Source organism: Nicotiana tabacum, chromosome 4 (assembly GCF_000715075.1).
Source record: "Nicotiana tabacum cultivar K326 chromosome 4, ASM71507v2, whole genome shotgun sequence".
Taxonomy (NCBI): domain Eukaryota; kingdom Viridiplantae; phylum Streptophyta; class Magnoliopsida; order Solanales; family Solanaceae; genus Nicotiana; species Nicotiana tabacum.
This window is the reverse complement of record NC_134083.1, coordinates 37,058,371-37,084,522: the sequence shown is the minus strand read 5'-3', so window position 1 is coordinate 37,084,522 and position 26,152 is coordinate 37,058,371. Positions and strand designations below refer to the sequence as shown.

Here is a 26,152-nt window from a genome sequence, read left to right as displayed (position 1 = left end):
CACCGTGTAGGAAAACAATCTCGTGGATATAAATCTTAGCCAACCGCTCTGAAGAATAATTAGTACCAACTGGAATAAAATGTGCGGACTTAGTCAATCGATCTAAAATCACCCAAACCGCATCAAACTTCCTCAATGTCTATGGAAGCCCAACTACGAAGTCCATGGTAATACGCTCCCATTTCTACTCCGAAATGTCAAGTCTCTGAAGTAATCCTACCGGTCTCTGATGCTCGTACTTTACCTGTTGACAATTTAAACACCGATCTACAAACCTAACTATATCTTTCTTCATTCGCCTCCACCAATAGTGTTGCCTCAAATCCTGATACATGTTCACGACACTTGGATGAATGGAGTTCCGCGAACTGTGAGCTTCCTGGAGAATAAACTCACTCAAACCATCTACATTAGGCATACATAGCCTTCCTTGCATCCGTAATACACCGTCATCTCCAATAGTGACTTCCTTAGTATCACCGTGCTGAACTGTGTCCTTAAGGACAAGCAGATGGGGATCATCATACTGGCGCTCTCTGATGCGATCATATAAAGAAGATCGAGAAATCACATAAGCCAAAACTCGATTCGGCTCGGAAACATCCAATGTAACAAACTAGTTGGCCAAGGCCTGAACATCCAAGGCTAAAGGCCTCTCTGCTACTGGTAAGTATGCTAAGCTGCCCAAACACCCCGCCTTATGACTCAAGGCATCGACCACCACATTGGCCTTTCTGGGATGATAGAGAATGGTGATGTCATAATCCTTAAGCAACTCCAACCACCTCCGCTGCCGCAAATTAAGATCCTTCTATTTAAACAGATGTTGTAGACTCTGGTGATCGGTATAAACCTCACAATGGACACCGTACAAATCATGTCGCCAAATCTTCAAGGCATGAACGATAGCTGCTAACTCAAGGTCATGGATCGGATAATTCTTCTCATGTACCTTTAATTGTTTGGACGCATAGGCAATCACCCAACCATCTTGCATCAGCACTACGTCGAGACGAATACGTGACGTGTCACAATACACAGTATAAGACTCTGAACCTGTAGGCAACACCAATACTGGAGTTGTAGTCAGAGCTGTCTTGAGCTTCTAAAAACTCTCTTTACACTCATCCGACCACCTGACCGGAGCACCTTTCTGGGTCAATTTAGTCATAGGCGATGTAATAGACGAGAAACCCTCCACGAAGAGACAATAATAACCGGCCAAGCCAAGAAAACTCTGAATCTCAGTAACTGAAGATGGTCTAGGCCAACTCTGAACTGCCTCTATTTTCTTCGGATCCACTTAATACCTTCACTAGACACTATGTGTCCCAAGAATTCCACTGAACTAAGCCAGAATTCACACTTAGAGAATTTGGCATATAGTTTCTCCTCTCTCAGCCTCTAAAATACAATACCTAAGTGATGTGCATGCTCCTCCTGGCTATATGAGTACACCAGGATATCATCAATAAATACCACGACAAATTAGTCAAGATACGGCTGGAATATGCTATTCATCAGGTGCATATATGTTGCTGGGGCATTGGTTAGCCTAAATGACATCACAAGAAATTCATAGTGACCATAACGATTCCTGAATGTCATCTTTAGAACATCCGAATCCTGAATTTTCAACTGGTGATACCCATATCTCAAATCAATTTTGGAGAATACCCTCGCTCCGTGAAGTTGGTCAAATAAATCATCAATACACGGCAAAGGATACTTATTCGTGATTGTAACTTTGTTCAACTGCCTGTAATCGATACACATCCGCACAATACCATCTTTCTTTTTCACAAACAGAATTGGTGCACCCCAAGGCGACATACTAGGCCTAATAAACTCCTTATCAAGAAGTTCTTGAAGTTTCTCTTTTAATTCGTTTAACTCAACTGGTGCCATACGATACGGAGGAATAGAAATGGGCTGAGTGCCCTGCACCAAGTCAATACCAAAATCAATATACCTGTAGGGCGGCATACCCGAAAGGTCTGCAGGAAATACATCAGAAAAGTCTCTCACTACCGGTACTACATCAATAGTAGGAGTATCTACATCAACATCTCTCAAAAAAGCCAAATATGACAAACACCCATTCCCAACCATACGTTGGGGTTTCAAATAAGAAATTACCCTGCTGGGAACATGATCTAGAGAACCTCTCCATTCAATCTTCGGGAACCCCGGTATCGCCAACATCACGATTTTTGTATGACAGTCCAGAATAGCATGACATGGAGACAACCAATCCATACCCAAGATTACATCAAAATCAACAATACTGAGCAATAAGAGATCAACTCTAGTCTCCAGTCCCCCAATGGTTACCACACAATACCAATATACAAGGTCCACAATAATAATATCGCCCACCGATGTAGATACGCAAATAGGTGAAACAAAGGACTCACAGGGCATACCCAGATAATGAGTAAAGTACGATGATACATACGAATAAGTAGAACCAGGGTCAAATATTATAGAAGCTTCCCTGTGGCACACTGAGACAATACCTGTGATCACTGTATCTGAGACAATGACATCTGGCTTGACAGGAAAAGCATAGAATCGGGCTTGACCGCCACCTGATCGGCCTCCCCCTCTTGGGCGACCCCTAGCTGATCGACCCCCACCCCGAGCTGGTGAGCGGGTGGTGAAGTAACTGGTGCTGAAGTCGTAGTTTAAATCCTTTGTTGCATTGGACCTCCCGAGCGATGAGGAAACTGTCTCCACATATGCCCAAATTCCTCGCACTCAAAGAAGCTCCCCGGTACTGGTGGTGGTGCGGATTGAATCGGGCGTCGAGAACCAGAATAACTACTAGAAGCACCTAGGGCAAATGAACCCTGAACTGAAGGGACATGGGACAAACTCTGGGATGGGAGGCCACTGAGAGATGACTGGCCCTGATGAGAACTATATGAACCATGGCCGGATGATGCACCACGGAGAACTAGACGACCCATCTGAGCGTGTCTGTAAAAACGACCCCTACCGCGGTGAACCTGACCCCCTAAAGGAACACCACTGAAATCACCTGGATCACGAGGCCTCTTGGTCTCCCTCTCTCCACGTTCCTGACTACAGGCAATCTCTATCTTCCGAGCAATGTCAACAACCTCATCAAAAGCACACCAGATACTCTATCCCGAGTCATAAGTAATTGTATTTGATATGTGAGGCCATCAATGAACTTCCTAATCCTCTCCCTATAAGTGGGAACCAACCAAACTGCGTGGCGAGCCAACTCTGAAAATCTCATCTCGTACTGCGTCACAGATATGCCATCCTGACATAACTGCTCAAACTGTCTATGCAACTCCTCTCTGCGAGACTGTGGCACGAACTTCTCCAAAAAGAGAATGGAGAACTCCTACCATATAAGTGGTACTGCACCAACTGGCCTGCACCTCTCATAAGACTCCCACAATCTGAAGACAGCCCCAAAAACTGAAAAGTAATGAATGAGACCCCACTGGTATCCAGAATACCCGATGTCCAAAGCATTCCCTAGCACTTATCTAGAAAACCATGAGCATCCTTTGACTCAGCATCGCTAAATGATGGGGGCCGAAGCCTCCCAAATCTCTCAAGTCTTCTCTGCTAATCATCTGCTATAACAGGAACTATCGGGGCCTGAACAGCTGCAGCCGGCTGGGCTGGTAGTGCCCCCGGTAACTGAAGTCCATGTACTACATGATCAGGAGTACGGGCTACAGGGGTATGAGTACCTCCCCCGGCCTGAGAAGTGGCAGGTGCAGCCTGAGCCGAAAGCACCTGAGCAAGACCAGTGCAAACTATCAATATCTGGACCAAAGTCTCCTAAAGGCCTGGAATCTCAATGGGCACAGCTGGTGCCTGAGCTGGTCTTGTCGGCTAATCTATATCTGGAATCTGCTCCTGAGCTGGAAACACTGGTGGTACTACATGTGCTGGTCCAACTATGGTACGAGCTATACCTCGACCTCTACCTCGGTCCCGACCTCTACCACGGCCCCGACCTCTCGCGTCCCTAACTGGTGGCACTGGTGGTTGACCGTCCGATCCGACACTACATGTTCTCACCATCTGTGAGAGAATAGAATAACAAAATTTTAGTTTTTTTTCGGAATCAACAAGTTCGCACGATAGAATAAAAGAATGTGAAAGTTTCCTAAGGTTTCGGCAGCCTCTCGAAGATAAGTACAGACGTCTCCGTACCTATCCGCAAAACTCGACTAAACCTGCTTATGACTGGTGATACCTATGTAACCTAGGCTCTGATACCAACTTGTCACGACCCAAAATCCTAACCTGTCGTGATGGAACATATCTCGATACTAGGCAAGCCGACAACCTCAATAAACCATAATTTCTTTTAAGTTTGAAAATATATTATTTAAACACAATCCACAAATCTCGCAAATACCGATACAAACACTCCCAAAACCTGGTGTCACTGAGTATATGAGCATATATACATTACAAGTCTGAAAACATGGTCTATAATAGTCTGAGACCAAATATAATAAACAAAATATAGGGAAGGAGAGACAAGGTCTGCAAAACATGGCAGCTACCTCTGAATCTCCGAAAAATCGATTGTGAGAAAGAATCAACACCCTTTGTGTCCGGGATCACCTGGATCTGCACACGAAGTGCAGGGTGTAGTATGAGTACAACCAACTGAGTAAGTAACAATAATAAATAAGGAACTGAAAGTAGTGACGAACTTCTCAGCTAAGTCCAAATACAGTACTTTCCAACATAAAAAGGTAGGCATGCTTTCAAGTTCAACATTTAAAACTCCACAGTAATTTTATAACAACTTCGAATGAAACAGAAGAGGATGTCTTTTAGAAATTTTCCAAAACAGTGATATATGACAGCTGAAATGCAGCAATAATGAAATAAATGCATCCTCTCAGAGTAACAGTCACTCAGTCCTCCCATTCACTCCAGCCTTACAGTCACTCTTTCCTCACAGTCATGCATTCCTCCCAATCACTCAGCACTCGTCACTCGACACTCGCACTCAGTAGGTACCTGCGCTCATTGGGGGTCTGTACAGACTCCGAAGGGGATTCTTCAGCCCAAGCACTATATCAAGCCAATCATGGCATAAATCAACAAAACATGTTGCGGCGTGTATCCCGATCCCATAAATATCCTCACAATTAGGCCCTCGGCCTCACTCATTCATCAAATTCTCCAGTCTTTCGGGCTCTCAGAAATCATGATAAGCAGCCCAACAACAATGATATGTTGCATCAATAAATAAAAACAGAGATTGAGATATGATATAAAATTAATGAACATGACTGAGTGTTAAATTACAATTTGAGCATATAATTTAACCACATAAATGACCCCAGTAGGTACTAATAATAACAACATATATCTAAGCATGATTTATAATACGAGTCTGAGCTCAATTTTCTCAAACACATAGAGAATGTACTGGTATCAGCAGATTATACAACTATACAGTTCCATGGAATTTGACCAAGTCATAATTCCTATGGTGCACGCCCATAGGCCCGCCACCTAGCACCTCAAAACCAATCACATAACACATAATCCAGGGTTTCATACCCTCAGAACCAAATTTAGAACTGTTACTTACCTCAAACCGTGTAATTCTTTATTATGCAATGGCTTTGCCTCGTGAATTGGCCTCCAAACACCTCGAATCTAGCCACAAATAATTTGATTCAGTCAATAAAATTTATTGGAACTAATTCCATTAGAAAATATTAATTTTTCCATAAAAATCCGAAATTTAGCTCAAATATCGCCCGTGGGGCCCACGTCTTGGAACCCAACAAAATTACAAAATACAAAACCGATTCAACCACGAGTCTAACCATACCAATTTTACCAAAATCCGACATCAACTCGACCTCCAAATCTTCAAATCTTATTTTCAAATTCCTAAGTTCAAATCCCCGATTTACACATCAAAAACATGTAATCTAGTCGGATTATTCGATTGTAATTCAATATTAGTGACTAACAATTATCAAAAGTGACTTACCTAAAGATTTCCCCTGATTTCTCTCTCAAATATCGCCCAACCCGAGCTTGAAATGCCCAAAAATGGCAGAAGCTCGGAACGCCTGTAATTTTATTCTGTCCAGGGAATGTCGCACCTGCGAACAAATTAGCCGCATCTTCGGTCTCGCAGGTGTGACGAAATGTCCGCTTCTGCGATTGCCCACAATGCTCCCTTTGCTTTTGCGCATTTCTTTTCGCACATGCGGCCTCGCAGGTGCGGTAAAATGCTCGCACTTATGCACTTTGCCTCACCAGTCCCTTGCCGCTTTTGCACTTGTCAAGCTCGCTTCTGCGGGCTCGCACCTGTGAGCCAAACTCCGCAGGTGCGATTGCATCACTAGGCAGCAAATTTCCAACTTTGTTCTAAGTCCGAATTTGATCCGTTAACAATCCAAAACTCACTTGAGTCACCCGGGACCTCAACCAAATACACCAAAAATTCCTAAAACATCATACGAACTTAGTTGGGCCTTCAAAGCACATCAAACAATACTAAAACCACGAATCATACCCCAATTCTTGCCTAATGAACTTTGAAACTTCTAATTTCTACAGACGACGTCGGAACCTATCAAATCAAGTTCGATTGACCTCAAATTTTGCACACAGGTCATAAATGACATAACAGACCTATTAAAATTTTCAGAATCATATTTCGACCCCGATATCAAAAAGTCAACACCCCCCGGGTCAAACTTTTCAAAAATTTGACTTTCACCATTTCAAGCCTAATTCCACTACGGACCTCCAAATAATTTTCCGAACATGCTCCTAAGTCCAAAACCATCATACAGAGCTATTGGAATCATCAGAATTTAAATCCAAGGTCGTTTACACATAAGTCAATATCTTGTCAACTTTTTCAACTTAAATTTTTAATTATGAGACTAAGTGTCTCATTTCACTTCGAAATCCTTCCGAACCCAAACCAACTAACCTGGTAAGTCATAAAATAACTATAAAGAATAACTTGAGCAGTAAATGGCTGAACAGGGTTATAATACTCAAAACGATCGATCGGGTCATTACAGATGCGTTCTGGGGCAACATGATGCGACATGCAAAAAGGAACAGGCAATCTATTATTTGAGTAAGAAGTTCACCTTTTATGAGGTTAAGTATACATTTTTAGAAAAGACATGTTGTGCCTTGACTTGTGTCGCTCAGAAGCTGAGGCAATATCTCCTGACCTACAATACTTACCTCATATTTAGAATGGATCCTTTGAAGTACATCTTTCAAAAGCTAATGCCCACTAGCAGGCTCGCAAAATGGTATATTCTTCTCACAGAGTTCGACGTCGTTTATGTCACTCGCACCGCAATGAAAGTATAGGATTTGGCAGAGAATCCAGTTGATGATGATTACAATCCACTGAGCACATACTTCCCAAACAAAGAGGTCAACTCAATAGAGGAAGTAGTTTCGAACGATAGCCATGTATGGAAAATATATTTTGATAGGGCTGTCAATATCAAAGTAGTTGGTATTGGGGCAATCCTTATCTCACCTATTAGACAACAATACCCTGCAATGGCCCGACTTCGATTCTTTTGTACCAATAATAAAGCAGAATACGAGGCTTCTATAATGGATCTAAAAAGAGCGCTTGATCTGATGTGCATGAACTATTGGTTATGGGAGATTCCAACTTGCTTATATGACAAGCCCAAGGCAAATGGGAGACTCGGGACATCAAGCTTATTCCGTACAGACAATGTGTGCAAGGCCTAAGTAAAAGATTCAAGTCCATCGAGTTTGGGTACATTCCCGAGTTTCACAACAAGCTAGCTTATGCCTTGGCTACCTTAGCCTTGATGCTCCCTTATCCAGGCAACACTCATATTGATCCATTGGAAATCCAAGTTCGGAATCAACATGGTTACTACAATACTATTGAGACATAACCAGACGGTGAACCATGGTATTATGACATAAAACGATTACTGAAAACAATGGAATACCCAGAGAATGCCAAGGGAGATCAAAAAAGAATTATAAGGCAGCTCGCTTATGGTTTCTTCCTGAATGGGGAAAATTTGTGCAAAAAGACCCCAAATTTGAACTTGTTCAGAAGCATAGATGCCACGGAAGTTGGGCGGATCATGAGTGAAGTGCATTCAGGGGTATGCAGACCTCACATCAATGGATATGTTTTGGCGAACAAGATTTTGCGGGTGGGGTATTATTGTCTTACTATGGAACGAGATTGCTTCAGTTTTGTTCGCAAGTGTCACCAATGCCAGATTCGTGGTGACCTGATCCACTCGCCTCCTTCGGAGTTGCATCCCATGTCCTCTCCTTGGACTTTCGTTGCTTGGGGAATGGATGTTATTTGGCCAATCGAGCCAAAGGCTTCAAATGGTCATAGATTTATTTTTGTCGCCGTTGATTACTTCACCAAATGGGTGAAGGCAGTTACTTTCAAAGCAGTCACCAAGAAAACAATGGTAGACTTTTTTCATCCCAACACCATCTGTCGTTTCGGTATCCCAAAGACCATTATCATTGATAATGCAACCAATCTAAATAGTCATCTAATGAAGGAGATATGCGAGCAGTTTAAAATTGTGCATCGCCATTCTACCCCTGACCAAAAGCCAACGGAGCCGTTTAAGCAGAAAACAAGAACATCAAGAAGATTCTCAGGAAGATGATCCAATGGTCCAGGAAATGGCATGAAAAGTTTCCTTTTGCTCTCTTGGGATACCACACGACTGTTCGCACATCAGTGGGTGCAACACCTTATCTGTTGGTATATGGAACGGAAGCTCTAATACCATTTGAAGTCGAAATTCCCTCTCTCCGGATCATTGTTGAATTGGAGATTGAGGATGGATAAAGGGTAAAGACCTGATTAGAAGAGCTAATACTGATTGATGAAAAACGGCTAGCAACAATATATTTTGGCTAGTTATACCCATAAAGAATGGCAGGCACTTATATCAAGAAAGTGTACCCAAAGCACTTTAAGGTAGGCCAGCTCGTTTTGAAATGCATCCTTCCACACCAGATAGAAGCAAGGAAAGTTTGCCCTGAACTGGCAAGGACCCTACATCATCAAGAAAGTATTACAGAAAGGGGCCTTGCACTTAGTAGATGAAAAAGGACGGGTACCAGACATGACTATTAACTTTAAAGCATGATTTTCTCATATCGAGTGATGAAGTCTATCATTGCTCACCATCCCAAATAGGTTTCACCCTTTTGTTAACCCTTTGAGCCGTATTTGCCTTCTTTGTCTTCCCTCTTTTTAGAACTTGTGTACTTATAAAAAAGCAACAACAACAATACAGTATAATTCCACTAGTGGGGTCTGGGGAGGGTAGTGTGTACGCATACCTTACTCTGGGGTAGAGAGATTGTTTTCAATAGACCCTCAACATCCCTCCCTCCAAGAACTCCCCACCTTGCTCTTGGGGTGACTCGAACTCACAACCTCTTGGTTGGAAGTGGAGCTCACAATCTCTTGGTTGTACTTATAAAAAAGCAAAAACAAAAAAAAGAAAGGAAAAAATAGTATAAAGAAAAAGAAAAAAAATCAAACAACAAATCTTCTGAGTCAGTGAACTACGTCTAACCTGATTCCGAAAGGATACGTAGGCAGCCTTACCCTGGGTTCGGTCCCATCACAACAAAAAATCCATATTCCCAATACTCCAAAACTGAGGCAGAATCTTGTTTTATTTTACGCTTTTGTTTTGTAAAAATTGTTCCAAAAGTTGTAATTCAGTTCAAGGTTCTTTTCACATTTTCCATGTTAGGAACTTCTGATCGATTCGAGAATGTTTGAAGTCCCTATGCAAAGGGCATTTGGAAACCTTACGCATAGAGTATTTTAGTAAAAATAAAAAAGAAAAAAAAATGAGAGATTCTTATTGGTGAAATCCCAGATGGGTACCATAAGGCGATGGTGAGTAAAGAAATGAGAGAGGTCGGTTAGCGAAAACCCGCAAAGGGCGTTACTAGCCAAATGAGGGTCTTCGATACTCCGGTATGAGCATAACGAAGATAGTTTCAAGATGAACATTTGCGACAGATTTTGAGAAATAGACAACTCCGACAGATCAGGCGTCCAGTCCAAAATGCATGTCATGATTTATTAAAGTTGGCACACATCTCCAGATAAGTCTCCTTATTTCTCTCCCCGAAAGGGACACCTTTTGTTTAGGCACAATTCCTTTTTCACTTTCAATTGCTCTTGTATTTTTCCCATAATATTTCTTTGAGTCCCTTTGGTCTAATCTTGCATAAAAAGCAAAGCAAAGAAATGGCTTCAAAATTGGCTACAGCTTCCCCGTAATACCGAGCACAATTTGGGGTGCATACGGCATTGACAAAAGCATGAATCCATCTGTGATCTCTTTTGATAAGCCAAATAAAGTGTCTCAAAGAAACTAGAATGGTTGCCTAAGCAAGATTTGCTTTATAGGAAAATTTGATAAGCACTACTGACACAAACTGATACTAGGTGAAAGACAACTAAGTTTGATTTTAAAGGATAACTTGCCTTGCCGTAGGGACAAGTGTTAGCGCTACCCTGGACATCCGGGTATGAAACAATTAGGTGGAATGTCGGAAAGCCAAGGTTTCCACAATTCGAGACAGAGTATCCGAGCATATCGGTACCATACTAATAGAATCGGTTCTTTGACTACAGTATCCGTGAATTCACACTACTCAGGGAATCAAGGACACAAACCGACCACCACTTTGAAAACTCACAATTTTTCTTTATTTGAAGAAGGAACAAAGCACTACATAATGGCGATTCTCAAAGGACGAATGTCACCAAAGGTAAGTTCCTCAAAATCTCCATTTTTCTTTTATTTTCAGCATGTATCACTTCTTTTCATACCTCCCATTTTCGTATCTTAACTCAGGTAGAACCTTTTCGTCTAGGGGATCCAGCTCATATTTTCGGGTAGAAGTACTCTTCACTCAGGCTGTTTTACATAGCTTAACTCAGGTAGAACCTTTTTTCCTAGGGGGATCCAGCTCATATTTCCGGGTAGAAGTACTCTTTGCTCAGATTATTTTAGGTAGTTTTACTCAGGTAGAACCTTTTCACCTAGAGGGATTCAACACTTCATCTGTAATACAGTGCGCCAACCCCTGGTTATATTTTCTTTATGTAATACAGGGCATGAACACCTGGCTACACTTCCTTTCAGTAATATAGGGCGCCAACCCCTGGTTACATTCCTTTTCGGTAATACAGTGTGCAAACCCCTGGTTCCATCTCATTTCAGTAATACAGGGCACCAACCCCTGTTTACATTCATTTTCGATAATACAAGGTGTCAACCCCTGGTTCCATTTCATTTTAGTAATACAGGGTACCATCCCCTGATTACATTCCTTCCTAGTGATACAAAGGTCCAACCCCTGGTTACGTTCCTTTTCAGTAATACAGGGTACCAACCCATGGTTGCATTCTTTCCTAGTGATACAGGACGACAATGTTACACCATGTGCATCCCAAGGTAACGTAATGAATATGAGACTTTTTAATCATGATTTAAATGATTTTAAAGTCATAATATGGCTATATATGATGTTTGGATAGAATATATAAAGTTTGGAAAAATCGGATTAAAGTTGTGGGAAAACTGACTAAGGATTTGCCGTGTAACAGAGCCTTTTGAGCAATACATTTCGTGTGCTATATGGGATCTTTTTGGGATATATTATATACACAATTAAAGGTCTTGGAATGTAGTTTCCAACGCTCTTAACCGTTCATTCATACGACATCTGAATAAAAATATATAAGCTTAACCGTTCGTTCATACAACATCCGGATAAAAATATATAAGCGTCTGAAGAAGGGTCAATGCGAGGGTGCCAAGTAGCACCTTTTTGACTTTTAATAAAACAGGATATTTACATCCCTTATCTCTCTTTCTCCATTTTTCCAGAGACCATGACCAAATAACACCCCTAAACTTACCCTTAATCTCTCTACAAGGGCTTTAAACAAGAATATCATCTCGGGCACGAAATCAAGAAGCGATAACATTAAAACGATCCCTATGACATAAGTATTGCTATATCGCCTCTCTATTTCTGTGTAGTTTGAATTTTGGAATGTATTTAATAGTTAATAAAATGCCTACATTCTGTATTTATGCTTTTAAATATCAATAAATGTTGATAAATTCGTTTCCTAATAGTTAGAACTCACGGGACGGTGATCGGAAGCCGTGAGTTCGAGTTATTTGACTTGTAGTGGACTATTTTGTGGGCTGTTTCGTGTTGCTTTTGGGATGTCTATTTTGCTTCTGTTTAATGGGGGTTTGGACGACAAATTGTGTGGAGAAACACCACATAATGGCGAAATGGTGGATTAGTCGTTCTTTGTAACATTTTCGGGGTGCTTGACACTACTATAATTGTCCTTTTGAGTATGAAGTGATTGGGGTGTGTTGGGCTATTGTAAGCTATATATAACATGGATTTAGACTTGAATCCACTGTAGGAGGTAATTATATTGTGTTCTTTCATGTGCTTGAGGCTATCTTGATGTTGATTAAGTTAAATGGATGGACTAGACATGAACTAGTGAATAAAGTTGCTAATTGAGGATAGTTGGAGTTGTGAATTGTTTTTTTTGTTATAAATATATGGTATAAGACTGGAATCATTGATAAATGACTTCATTATCATGTTAATGATACTTTTAAGTTAACTTAAGAAGTCTATAAGGGGTGATATGGGGTATACAGGTTTCAATTGGAGCTTGCTACTCGTCGTTAAGTAGTTGTAACTTGTTGTTGTTATATGGTGTCTTGTTATTGATAATTATGTATTGTTGGATTTCTATGTTCATTGTTGTTGGTATATGGTATTGGATAAGGCTCTTGTTAAAGGGGATATTCTGCCCAAATTTACATAAACAAGCTACTAGTTTAAGTTGCGGACTTAGCCTTTACTCAACACTAATTTTGAATATCTTTATGCTATGGTAGATTGAGTTGAGTTGTTTGAATAATTTCTTGGAAGGTATTAAGGACTCAATGGAATAAAGGTATGTTAAGGCTATCCCTTTTTTCCTTTTGGAATGATCCATACGATACAAACAAAATGAGCAAACGCACAACTTTCATAAATGTCTCTATTCATAGAAGCACTAGGAGTTCCTATGTTGTTGATTCCCCGTGTGTCTTATTATTATATCTTCTGTTCATGGGTCTCAAAAAGAATATGTAAGTTGATAAAGTTTATCCTAGAGATCTTATTGACTTACTTCATTATGCATTGCATTTATTTGTACATGTACATTGACCCATGACCAGATAGTGCTATATATGAGTATATTATACGTATATGGGATATGGGGAAAGGATATGGTGTTATATACGCACCACCACCTGATCAGCTGTTATAAGTTTATTATTTTGCCCATAGAGGCTGAGATGATATGATGGGATGCCCTTAGAGGCTTGATGATGTTATGTACGCATATACCTATGTATGATATGACATTTATACGTATACGTATGACATTATACATATTTTCATGATTCATAGAGTTATTCAGACTTACAGGTTGAGTTCTTTACTCCACATTTCTTTCATATATTGATTTTTATTCCTTACATACTTAATACATTATTCGTATTGACTCCCCTAATGCCTGGGGGCATGTGTTTCATGCCCGCAGGTGCAGGTAGACAGGCTGGCGATCTTCCTCCTTAAGATCCTAGCTCAGCGAGAGTTGGTGTGCTCCATTTGATCCGGAGCTGCTATTGGGTTTTGGTATGATACTTTTGTATACATATAAGGGTATGACGGGACCCAGTCCCATCCTTTACATAGTTTTACACTCTATTAGAGGTTTGTAGATAGTTATATATAGTTTGATAGTATGTGGCCTTGTCGGCTCGCCCTATTGTATTCCGCATGAATTTTTATATATGTCTTTTGAGTATGTCTCCTCACGTATGTTATTCACACGATATTGCAGTTTAGGGGCAGATGTTATGCATGACCTATACTTATTTCATGTTTATATCTTAGATGTATGCTTAGGAGTGTTCGGTAGGTAGAACTCGGGCACTCGTCACAACCCATCGGCTTGGGTCATGACAAAAGTGGTATCAGAGCAGTTCCATCCTAGGGTTGTCTACAGACCGTGTCTAGTAGAGTCTTGTTTATGAGTGTGTTGTGTGCCACACTTATAAATAGGAAGTTGCAGGACATATAGGATGTTACCCTCCCTTCTTATCTTAGATCGTGCGATATAAGTTCATTTTCCTAATGATATGTTATGTTTTCAGCGATGCCCAAGAAGGCTACAGCCACCCATAAGGGCAAGTCCGTGGATGGTGAGACTACAAGTTGAGCGCCACGAGTTACCATGGCTCGGGGAGAGTCACATAGTGAGACTCCATCTCAAACTTCACAAACCCTACCCTCTCTGGAGGAGATTCGAGGGGCACCAGCTCCAACTTCAGCTCCAGCCCCAGTACCCCCAGTTCCTCAACCAGATGCACCGGGCCAGGAGATGAGAGATGTTATTCAGCTATTGACTCGATTAGTAGCCACACATGCTCGGCGCCAGGAGGTAGGTATCGGTCATGTAGATAGGGCCATCAGTGTGAGGGTTCGCGATTTCATTAATTTGGACCCTCCCGTATTCACTGGAGCAGATCCAAACGAGGACCCTCAGGTATTTATTGATAGGATGCAAAGAACTTTGAGGGTAATGAAGTCCACTACGACTGAGTCAGTTGAGCTAGCTTCCTGTAGACTTCGTGATATTGCAGTTAATTGGTACGATTCTTGGAAGTTGTCCAGAGGTAAGAATGCCCCTCCCGCAGTATGGCAAGAGTTTACAAAGACTTTTCTTCGTCATTAGTTTCCGCCAGAGCTTAGACGGGCCAGAGTTGATAGGTTGTTGACCCTTCGGCAGGGTAATATGAGTGTTCGGGAGTACAACCTTCAGTTTGATTCTTTGGCTAGGTATGCTCCCACTATTGTAGCTAAGATGGAGGATCAGGTTCACCGGTTTGTGATAGGGTTGGAGTCGCACCTGCTTAATGAGTGTATGTCGGTCTCACTTCAGCCAGGCATAGATATTTCTCGTATTTAGGCATACGCTCAGGGTGTAAAGGAGCATAAGTAGAAGCCGAGGGCCGATCGTGATCATGATAAGGGCCAAAGTAAGAGAGCAAGATCTTCAGGTCCTTATAGTGAGTTTTGAGATGGTCAGCGACAGTAGTACCCGAGGTATCCAGCCTAGCCATCAGCTAGTGCACCCCCTCAGTTTGCCAGTAGGAGATTTGATTTTTCCACATATTCAGGGCCCAATTAGAGTTCTAGAGCCTCTAGTTCTCAGTATAGGGGTGAGTCAAGTCAGATGAGGCCACCCTTGCCATGATGTGCTCAGTGTGGTAAGCAGCATGTCGGGCAGTACCTTGTAGGGTTGGGTGTTTGTTTTACTTGTGGTTATCCAGACCACATTATGGTGCAGGTATAGTTTAGCCAGCGAGATCTGTAGCCAGTTCGTCATCATCAGTATGCCCCCTGGGCAAGGCTCACAAGCACCAGTTGGTCGTGGTAGAGGCAGAAGTGGAACATCTAGCTCGAGCGGTCCTCAGAACCGTATTTATGCATTAGTGGGTCGACAAGATCATGAGTCATCACCTGATGTTGTTACAGGTATATTATCAGTCTCCTCATATGATGTATATGAATTGATTGATCCTGGTTCCACCTTATCGTACTCCACTCTGTTGGTTGCTAGTAAGTTTGGGATAGAACCTGAGTTGATTGAACCTTTTGAGGTGTCTACACCTGTTGGGGATCTATTGATAGCTACACGGGTATATAAAGACTGTATAGTAGTAGTCCATCGCCGTTATATAGTAGCAGACATGATTGAGTTAGATATGGTAGAATTTGATGTTATAGTGGGTATGGATTGGTTGGCTTCTTGTTATGCTAACGTTGATTGTAGGAGCTAATTCTGGAGTGGAAAGGTAATACTGCATCGCCAAGAGGTAGGTTTATTTCCTATCTCAAATCAAGGAAGACGATCATAAAGGGCTATATTTATCACTTAGTTCGGGTACAGGATGTGAAAGCAGAGTCACCGACCCTTCAGTCTATCCCGACGGTTAATGAGTTTGCCGATGTTTTTCTCGATGAGCTTCCAGGCCTTCCGCCAGAGCGGGAGATTGAGTTTGCTATTGACACATTACCAGATAACCAACCGATATATATTCCTCCATATAGAATGGCACCTACAGAGTTGAGAGAGTTGAAAGAACAACCAAGGGATTTGCTTGAAAAGGGCTTTATCAGACCCAGTACATCACCGTGGGAAGCACCTGTGTTATTTGTAAGAAAGAAATATGATTCCTTGTGGATGTGTATTGAATACAGACAGTTGAATAAGGCGACGATCAAGAATAAGTACCCGCTCCCAAGAATTGATGATTTATTTGATCAGTTTCATGGTGTCAGGTGTTTCTCGAATATAGACTTGAGGTCTGGGTACCATCAGGTAAGGGTTAAAGAGAAATATATTCTGAAGACAACATTTAGGACCAGATATGGGCACTTTGAGTTTCGAGTTATGTCGTTCGGGTTGACCAATGCCCCCGCAATATTCATGGACTTGATTAATTGTGTGTTCAAACCCTTTCTAGATCAGTTCGTGATTGTATTTATAAATGATATTTTGGTTTACTCTCGTTTAGAGGCTGAGCATGGAGATGATTTACGTATTGTACTCATAGTTCTACAAGATAGGAAGTTGTATGCAAAATTCTCTAAATGTGAATTCTGGTTGAATTTTGTAGCCTTCCTTGGTCATACTATTTCGGGTGAGGGTATCTGAGTTGATGCATAGAATATTGAGGCAGTGGAGACTTGGTCTAGACCTACGACACCGACGGAGGTTCGTAGCTTCATGGGTTTGGCAGGTTATTACAGGATGTAGAGGGTTTTTCTTCTCTTTCATCACCATTGACAAAATTGACTCAGAAGCCAACTAAGTTTCAGTGGACTGATGCTTGTGAGTGGAGTTTCCAGGAAGTGAAAGACAGATTGACTTCAGTACTTATTCTGACACTTCCAGAAGGGACCTACGGTTATGCTATCTATTATGATATTTGGATTGGGTTGTGTACTGATATAACATGGTAAGGTTATCGCTTACGCTTCTATACAACTAAGAAACCACGAGAAAAATTACCCGACCCACGATTTAGAGTTAGCCACGGTGATTCATGCACTAAAGATGTGGAGGCACTATTTGTATGGCATTCATGTTGATATCTATACGAACCATAAGAGCCTTCGGTATATATTCAAGAAAAAGTAATTGAATTGACGTCAGAGGCGATGGTTGGATCTACTGAAAAACTATGATGTTGATATTTTATACCATCAAGGGAAGGCGAATGTAGTAGCCGATGCCCTCAACAGTAGATCTATGGGTAGCCTATCATATTTACAGTCATAGAAGAGTGAGATAGCTCGTGAGATTCATCAGCTAGCTAATCTTGGAGTTCAATTACTAGATTCAGGTGGTACCGAAGTTACTATTCAAGACACGACAACACCCTCTCTAGTAACTGAAGTAAAGGAACTCCAGTATGAAGATCATGTGCTAGCTTACTATAGAGATACAATCCCTCAAAAGGAGAAGACACCATTTGAGATTACAGGAGATGGAGTCCTCAGATATCGAGGTCGATTATGTGTTCCTAATGTGGCAGGGTTGCGCCAGCAGGTTATGGGAGAAGCTCACTATTTTCATTATTCTATTCATCTAGGAGCGATGAAGTTGTATCATGATATCAGGGGAATATACTGGTAAGACGGAATGAAGAAGGATATAGTAGAGTTTGTTGCTCAGTACCCTAATTGTCAGCAGGTTAAGATTGAGCATCAGAAACCTAGTGGATTATTGCAGGCTATAGAGATTCCAACTTGGAAATGGGATGTGATTAATATGGATTTCATCATAGGCTTACCTCGTACCTATCGTAAGTTCGATTCTATATTGGTTATTGTTAATAGACTTACAAAATCAGCACATTTTCTGCATGTCAGGACTACGTATTCAGTAGAGGATTATGCAAGGCTTTAAATTAAGGAGATAGTGCGACTTCATGGTGTCCCTATATCTATTATCTCAGATAGAGGTGCTCAATTTACAACTAATTTATGGAGGTCCTTCCAAAAAGGATTGGGGACTCAGGTAAGTCTTAGTATAACATTTCATCCCCAGACAGATGGTCAGGCTTGACGTACTATTCAGACATTGGAGGATATGCTACGGGCTTGTGTGATGGACTTCAAGCATAACTGGGATGATCATCTTCCACTTATTGAGTTCGCATATAATAATAGTTATCATTCCAGAATTCAGATGGATCCATACGAAGCTCTTTACAGGCAGAAGTGTAGGTCTCCTATCGGATGGTTCGAGATTGGGGAAACTAAGTTAGTAGGACCAGAGTTGGTACAGCAGGCAGTTGAGAAGATTAAGCTTATAAGGGAAAGGTTATTACCAGCTCAGAGTCATCAGAAGTTTTATGCAGATAATCAACGACGAGACTTGGAGTTTTAGGTAAACGACTAGGTATTCCTAAAGATATCACCGATTAAAGGTGTTATGAGATTCGGTAAGAAAGAAAAGCTTAGCCCTCGGTATATTAGACCTTATAAGATTATACACAGAGTAGGCCAAGTAGCATATGAGTTAGACTTGCCTTCCAACTTGGAGTGTGTGCATCCAGTCTTTTATGTGTCTATGCTCCGTAAGTGTATTGGAGATCCCTCTAAAGTCATTCCAGTTGACGATGTTGATGTGTCGTACAAGTGCGCACTTTTGACACTAATTACATAGACTTAAGCTCATCTTTAATAAGCATTTTAGGATCAATTCTTATGCAGTTTGGTGGTTTGCAGGAGATGAGACTTGAAGAACCAAGATCATAAGAGAAGTTGTCAAATAGCTATGAAAGGATGCAAATGCGGCAGATCTGCGATCGCATAACTGACATGAGGGCCGCAGAAGCATCGCATAAAGACTCAGTCTGCTCCAGATATGAATTTCCATGTATGCGATCAATTATACGGTCTCATAACAGTTATGCGGACCGCATCACTGATCACACAATAACAAGAGGAATTAGCTGAAGAATAATTATGCGACCGTAGAAGTGATATGCGGGACGAATAACTAAAATGCGACGGAAAAGACTGGACAACTGTCAAGCAATTCTGCGATGGAAAAATGGTTCTACGGAATGCAAATGCCTTATGCGGCTTGTTCTACGATCGCAAAATATCTCTAAAGGGTATTTTTGGCAGGTTTTGACCACGACGTTTAGACCATTATAAATAGAATGATTAGGGTTTTTGTGTCACATCTGGTCTGACAGATAGAGGCTACACTTAGGGCATTGAATGCACCATTATTTTGGAAACTTGTGAGATAAAATCAAAGACTTTGTCTATAACTGTAAGCTTCATGACTTTATTTATTACATTATTTTTGTATTCTAGTATGAGTAGCTAAGTTTAAATACTAAGGTTGTGAATCCTATGTGGGTGTAATGTTAATGTGTGTTCATCATTGAATGTTTATATAATGGTTAGTTGGTTTTTATTCAATTCTCATGCGTTATTTGTAGTTGATGGTTGCAAACATTGACTAGTGTCAATTCATTCTATCTTTACTTGGGAAAGTGGGTTAGAGTTTGATAGAATTGAATAGCAAGAGCTCGAGACTCTAATCTTTGTTTAATAGAATATCTTAGGAATAAGTAGGTTCTACTTGGCATAAATTGGTTGGTCTTAATTATCACTTCTTTTATATTTGGGAAAATCATAAAGAGGAACTACTATCTAATTATTGGAAAATATTAGTTAGTAACTTAGGAATCATTTGCATATCAACGGGCTTTCCATTTAGAAATATGAAATATGAACATTGCTAGCATTATTCCATTGATGGAGACACAACCTTGGTTTCTTAATCAATTTAATCAAATCATATCAACGAAATAGCTTTTATTGATAATTCGCAATTACAAAACTTGGTTTATAATTAAAGGACTAGATCTACGACTTAAGTTAAGTATCACACTATTTTAGTAACTTATTCACTCCTATTCCCTGTGAGATTCAACCCCAACCTAGTTGGGTTATTATATTTGACACCGATCGCTTTACACCAAGTATATAGGTGTAACGTATAAAATTTTGGCATCGTTGCCGGGGAATACGGTTTTGAAATTACTAACTAGTGTGTACTTCACTTTATGTCTTCTTCTATTCCACCACACTTTGCTTGTTTTGCCTGGTGTCACTAGGTAAACGTGGGCGATCCGGAAGAAGAGAATATTTTTGCGGATATGGATGAGTATATTGAGGATACAAATGCCATTGTCCCTCCAAGAGTTGATATTGCCACCTTCAAAGTGAAACACAGTCTAATCCTAATGCTCAAGGTAGGGGAAATTTCCAAAATTCCACAGATGATGATCTGACACAACATCTTAGAAATATTTTGGGTGTGTGTGCAATGCACAAGCAGAATCACGTCTCAGATGATGCCCTAAGATTGAGGGTGTTCAAGTACTCTCTAACTGGAGAGGCAAGACAATGGATCCAAAATCTACCGCCTAATTCCATTCATACTTGGCCCCAACTTGTCCGATCTTTCCTAGCAAAATGGTTTCCACAAAGAAAGAAATTCGAGCTCCGGGATAAAAGTTTCTTCTTCAAGCAATTACTAGGAGAGCATCTACATGATGCATGGGATAGATTCAAGCTATATTTGGTAAGGTCGTTGAATCATGGATTTCCATATAATATTCTATTGGAGAAGTTTTACATGGGCTTGGACCCTATGAGTCAATCCAAAGCCAAAAATGCAACGGATGGATCCTTTATGGACAAAACATTTGAAAGGGTCACACAAATCCTCGACAAGATGGTTGAACATAACCAAGCCTGGCACTCGGAAGATACCACAGGTGGAATTTCATATGGTACTCCCTCCTTGACCAACATGATTAAGGAGAACCAAGAAAGATATCAGATAATTGTCGGGCTTGCCACTAGCGTCAACATATTGACGCAAAAGTTCACTGAAAGCCAAACAAAAAAGGTAAATGTTGTGGAAGATGCGCAACCTATGTTGAATGAGGAGTACGAAGAAGCAAATTATGTCAACAATCCTCAAGGAGGATATAAAAGACAATCTTACCAACGTTTATGACAACAACACCAATAGAAGTCTAACCCGCAAGGGCAAGGAAACTAACAATGGAGAAATGACCAAGGTAATTCCAATCAAGGAAATTGGAGTAACAACAACAACAATTTTTCAAATAGGAGTTTAAAGCCCTATGTTCCACCAAAGGGGCAATACTATAATTCTCCGCATTGGAAAGAAATCTCTTCAAACGATTCCAAGTTAGAAAGCATGCTTGAAAGAGTGTTGCAAAATCAGGACAGATCTGACACTTTAATGAAGAATATGACCGAACTAGTGGGTTCTCACACTGCATCTATTCAAAAATTGGATATCCAAATTAGGTATCTCTCAAGAGAACAAAACCTGAAACTGAAGGGCACACTCCCAAGTGATACAATTGTCAACCCGAAAGGTAATAGAAGTGGTCCAATATCTCATTGTATGGCAATTACAACTAGAAGTGGGAAACTACTTCAAGGAGAGAATGAACAAGTAGTTGAAGTGGAAGATTTGGAACAAGAAGTCGAGGCACAAGTTGAGGTACCAAATTTTGTTGAAGTTGAAAGACTCTCGAAGAAGGTGAGAAGTCAAGAAGTGAGCCATAAAGAGGTTAAGGAAAAGGTAATAGAGGCACCATAAGCTCTAGCACCAATTCCTAGGCCTCCTCCTCCTTTCCCTCAAAGACTTGCTAGGAAGGTTGACGATAGCAAACTTGAAAAGTTCTATGACATTCTCAAGCAATTATCGGTGAACATTCCATTTGTGGAAGCATTTTAAGAGATGCCGGGTTTTGCTAAGTACTTGAAGGAATTGATCACTAAAAAGAGAACCACCAAGCATGAAGTGGTGAATGTGACTCATCGGGTTAGTTCCATCATTTCCACAACCACCGTCCAAAAGAAAGAGGACCCTGGAGCCTTCACCATTACATGCACTATTGGGTTGCGCGATTTTGCATGAGCCCTTTGTGATAATAGGGCTAGCCTCAACTTAATGCCCCTTGCTATTTACAAATAAGCAGGATTAGGTATGCCTAGGCCTACAAGTATGAGGTTACAAATAGCCGACCGTTCAATAAAGCGACCGGTGGGAATTATTGATGATGTTCTTGTGAAAGTGGGGAAGTTTCTCCTTCATGTCGACTTTGTTATCCTCGATTGTGCTGTTGATAAAGAAATCCATATCATATTGGTGAGACCATTCCTTATTACCGGTAGAACACTCATGGATTCGAAACAAAATGAGATCAAGTTTCGAGGTAATGACGAAAAGGTTACCTTTCAATCGAGTAATGGTATGAAATTGCCACATGCATATGAAAGTATCTCAGTCATTAATGTTGTTGATGAGGTAGAGGATGCAGTCGAAGTGAAGATGGAAAAAGGATGCCTTGGTGAGGCATTGGCGGCTATTTTGGTAAATTTTGATGGTGATGACATGGAAGGATACATGGAATTGGAAAATGCATTGGAAGGGCCCCATCCTACACTTATACACCAAAGAAGCTTTTTCTTGACTTAGAGAATAGAGTCACTCCTCCAGGTAAGCCTTCAATTATCGAGCCACCACAACTTGAGCTCAAGCCACTTCCACCGCACTTAAGGTATAAATTTATAGGCTCTAATGAAACTCCACATGTAATTGTTTCTTCTTTGTTGAATGATGTGCAGGTTGAACACTTATTGAACACCTTGAGGGAGCACAGACAGGCCATTGGGTGGACTATAGTGGATATCTGAGGGATTCCCGCCGGAATTTGTGAGCACAAAATATAATTGGAGCAAGAGATAAAACCTAGCGTGGAGCATCAAAGAAGGTTGAACCACTCCATGCAAGAGGAGGTGAAGAAAGAAATTATAAAATGGTTGGATATCGGGGTTGTCTACCCTATTGTCGATAGTCCTTGGGTGAGTCCGGTGCAATGTGTGCCAAAGAAAGGAGGCATGACCGTGATTCAACAAGAAAAATTTAACTCATCCCAACGAGGACGGTGACCGGGTGGAGAGTTTACATGGACTACCGAAAGCTAAATAGTGCTACTTGCAAAGACCATTTCCCTATGCCTTTTATTTATCAAATGCTTGATCGACTAGCGGGAAGGTCATTTTATTGCTTCTTGTATGGTTATTCTGGCTACAACCAAATCAACATCGCCTTAAAGGATCAAGAGAAGACAACATTCACATGCTCGTATGGGACCTTTGCCTTTAGCTGGATACCATTTGGGATGTGCAATGCCCCGGCTACCTTTCAACGGTGCATGATGTCAATCTTCTCGGACATAGTGGAGGATTTCTTAGAGGTATTCATGGATGAATTTTCTGTTGTTGGTGATTCCTTTGAGCATTGCCTTGACAACCTTAGGTAAGTGCTCAAAAGATGTGAGAAAACAAACCTTGTGCTAAATTGGGAAAAGTGTCACTTCATGGTGGACGGGGGTATTGTTATGGGCCACAAAATTTCCAAGCAGGGCATAGAGGTTGATCGGGCAAAGATCGAGATCATTTCCAAGCTTCCTCCTCCCACTTCAGTAAAAGGCGTTTCGGAGATTTTTGGGGCATGCTAGTTTTTATAGGTGATTTATCAAAGACTTCTCAAAAACTGCAAGTCCCATGTGCAAGCTCCTTGAAAAGGATGCAAAATTTGACTTCGATGAGAAGTGTCTCAAGGCTCTTGAGGAATTGAAATCAAGGCTCACCACGACACCTATTATTGTCACACCCGATTGGTCTCTTCCATTTGAACTCATGTGTGATGCCAGTGGTGTAGCTATTGGAGCGGTACTTGGTCAACGGCATAACAAGATTCTTCATCCTATCTACTATGCAAGCAAGACACTCAATGGTGCACAAATGAATTATACTGTGACAGAGCAAGAACTACTTGCTATTGTCTATGCTTTTGAGAAATTCCGGGCCTATTTGTTGGCGCTCCAAAGTGATAGTCTACACCGATCATGCTGCTCTCTGTTACCTTATGGTGAAGAAGGATGCTAAACCAAGATTGATTAGGTGGGTTCTTTTGTTACAAGATTTTGACTTTAAAGTCAAAAATTGGAAAGGAACAGAGAATCAAGTTACGGATCACTTATCTAGGCTTGAAGAACCAGGGAGATGAAAATAAGATCTTGAAATTAATGATGCCTTTCCGGATGAACACATATTGGCAGTGTCTAAAACTTTTACTCCTTGGTATGTTGATATCGTTAACTTCTTGGTTAGTGACCTTATCCCTGATGAATTGGAAGCTTATCAAAAGAAAGAGTTCTTGCGGGAGTGTAGGAAATACTATTGGGAGGAACCTTCTTTGTTCCGTATTTGCGCCGACAACATCATTTGGCATTTTGTTCCGGAAGATGAGATAATTCAAATTCTCAAAGCATATCATGACTCCCCAGTTAGGGGCCACCATAATGGAAATCGTATTGCAGAAAAAGTGCTTGAGTGTGGCTATTATTGGCCATCGATCTACCAAAATGCAAACCAATTGGTCAAGTCATGCAATCAATGTCAAAGACAAGGGTCAATTTCTAGAAGGCATGAGATGCATATGAACTTTGTGATGGAGGTCTAGATCTTTGATATGTGGGGGATAGATTTCATGGGTCCCTTCGTAAGATCTTACGGCATGACATATATCTTGGTTGAAGTAGATTACGTCTCCAAATGGGTCGAGGCAATTGCCTTGACGAACAATGAGGCTAGGAGTGTAACTGCCTTCTTGAAGAAGAACATATTTACTTGGTTTGGAACCCCAAGGGTCATCCTTAGTGATGGTGGTTCTCACTTTTGCAACAAAGCTTTTGTCGGGTTGCTTGAAAAATATGGAGTTAAGCACATGGTGGCCACCCCTTATCATCCTCAATCGAGTGGTCAAGTTGAAGTTTCTAACTGGGAGATAAAAAACTATTCTAGCAAAAACTGTTAATACAAACAGGACCAACTGGTCAAAGAAGCTAGATGATGCATTGTAGGCATATCACACAACATTTAAGATTCACATTGGCACCTTACCATACCGGTTGGTTTTAGGTAAAGCTTGTCACTTGCTAGTGGAGCTTGAAAATAAAGCTATGTGGGCATTGAAAAAGTTAAATCCTGACTGGGCCGAAGCTGCTAATCTAAGAATGACACAAATCAACGAGATGGAAGAATTATGTTTTTATGCCTATGAGAATGCAGCCATGTTTAAGGAAAGAATGAATTTTGTTCATGACAAGAAGATTTTGAAGCGGGAATTCAAATCTGGTGACTTGGTCTTACTCTTCAACTCTAGACTGAAGTTCTTTCCGGGCAAACTCAAATCCAAATGGTTTGGCCCGTTCAAAGTTGTGAATGTGTCTTCCTATGGCGCTATTGAATTGGAATCTGGGACGGGACTCGAAACTTCAAAGTAAATGGCCAAAGAGTCAAGCATTACCTCGGAACCATTGGATAAAGGTATTTTGTAGAACAATTCGCACTCAAGGATGGTCCTACACCAACCCCCACCATTGATTAGCCAAAATGGGGGCAACATTGTTATGTTGCAACGTTAATTCAAGTGCTTCTTGGGAGGCAAGCCATGTCTGGTAACACTTTTTGGCTAGATTTTTAATTTCGGGAAGTTTATTTGCAAGTGTTGAACAGTTTGACATGTGTGTTAGAATGCAGGTGACCCAAAATACAAGGAAATAGGATTCAGGGGCATAGAAAATGGAGGAAAAGAAAGCCAAGCTTCAGTTATATTATACGGCAACATATGCGGCCGCATAAAATATTTGCAGACCGCATAGTGGTCACAAACACAAGCAGAAAAAATACAAACTGGGCCTTAATAAATGTGGTGAAAATTCATTTTCTGTGTCCCGCATATGGATTATACGACCGCAGAACTGATCGC

The 26,152-nt window shown here is 41.0% G+C and overlaps 1 protein-coding gene across 1 annotated transcript; it reads left to right on the top strand.

Annotated features, from left to right (window-relative positions):
- Positions 1-24,898: 24,898 nt before the first annotated feature.
- LOC107765096 (uncharacterized) lies at positions 24,899-25,667 on the top strand. Its single transcript, XM_016583702.1, has 2 exons — positions 24,899-25,193; positions 25,303-25,667. Exons 1-2 carry the CDS (start codon positions 24,899-24,901, stop codon positions 25,665-25,667), a joined length of 660 nt encoding a protein of 219 aa, XP_016439188.1.
- The last annotated feature ends 485 nt before the right edge of the window (positions 25,668-26,152 follow it).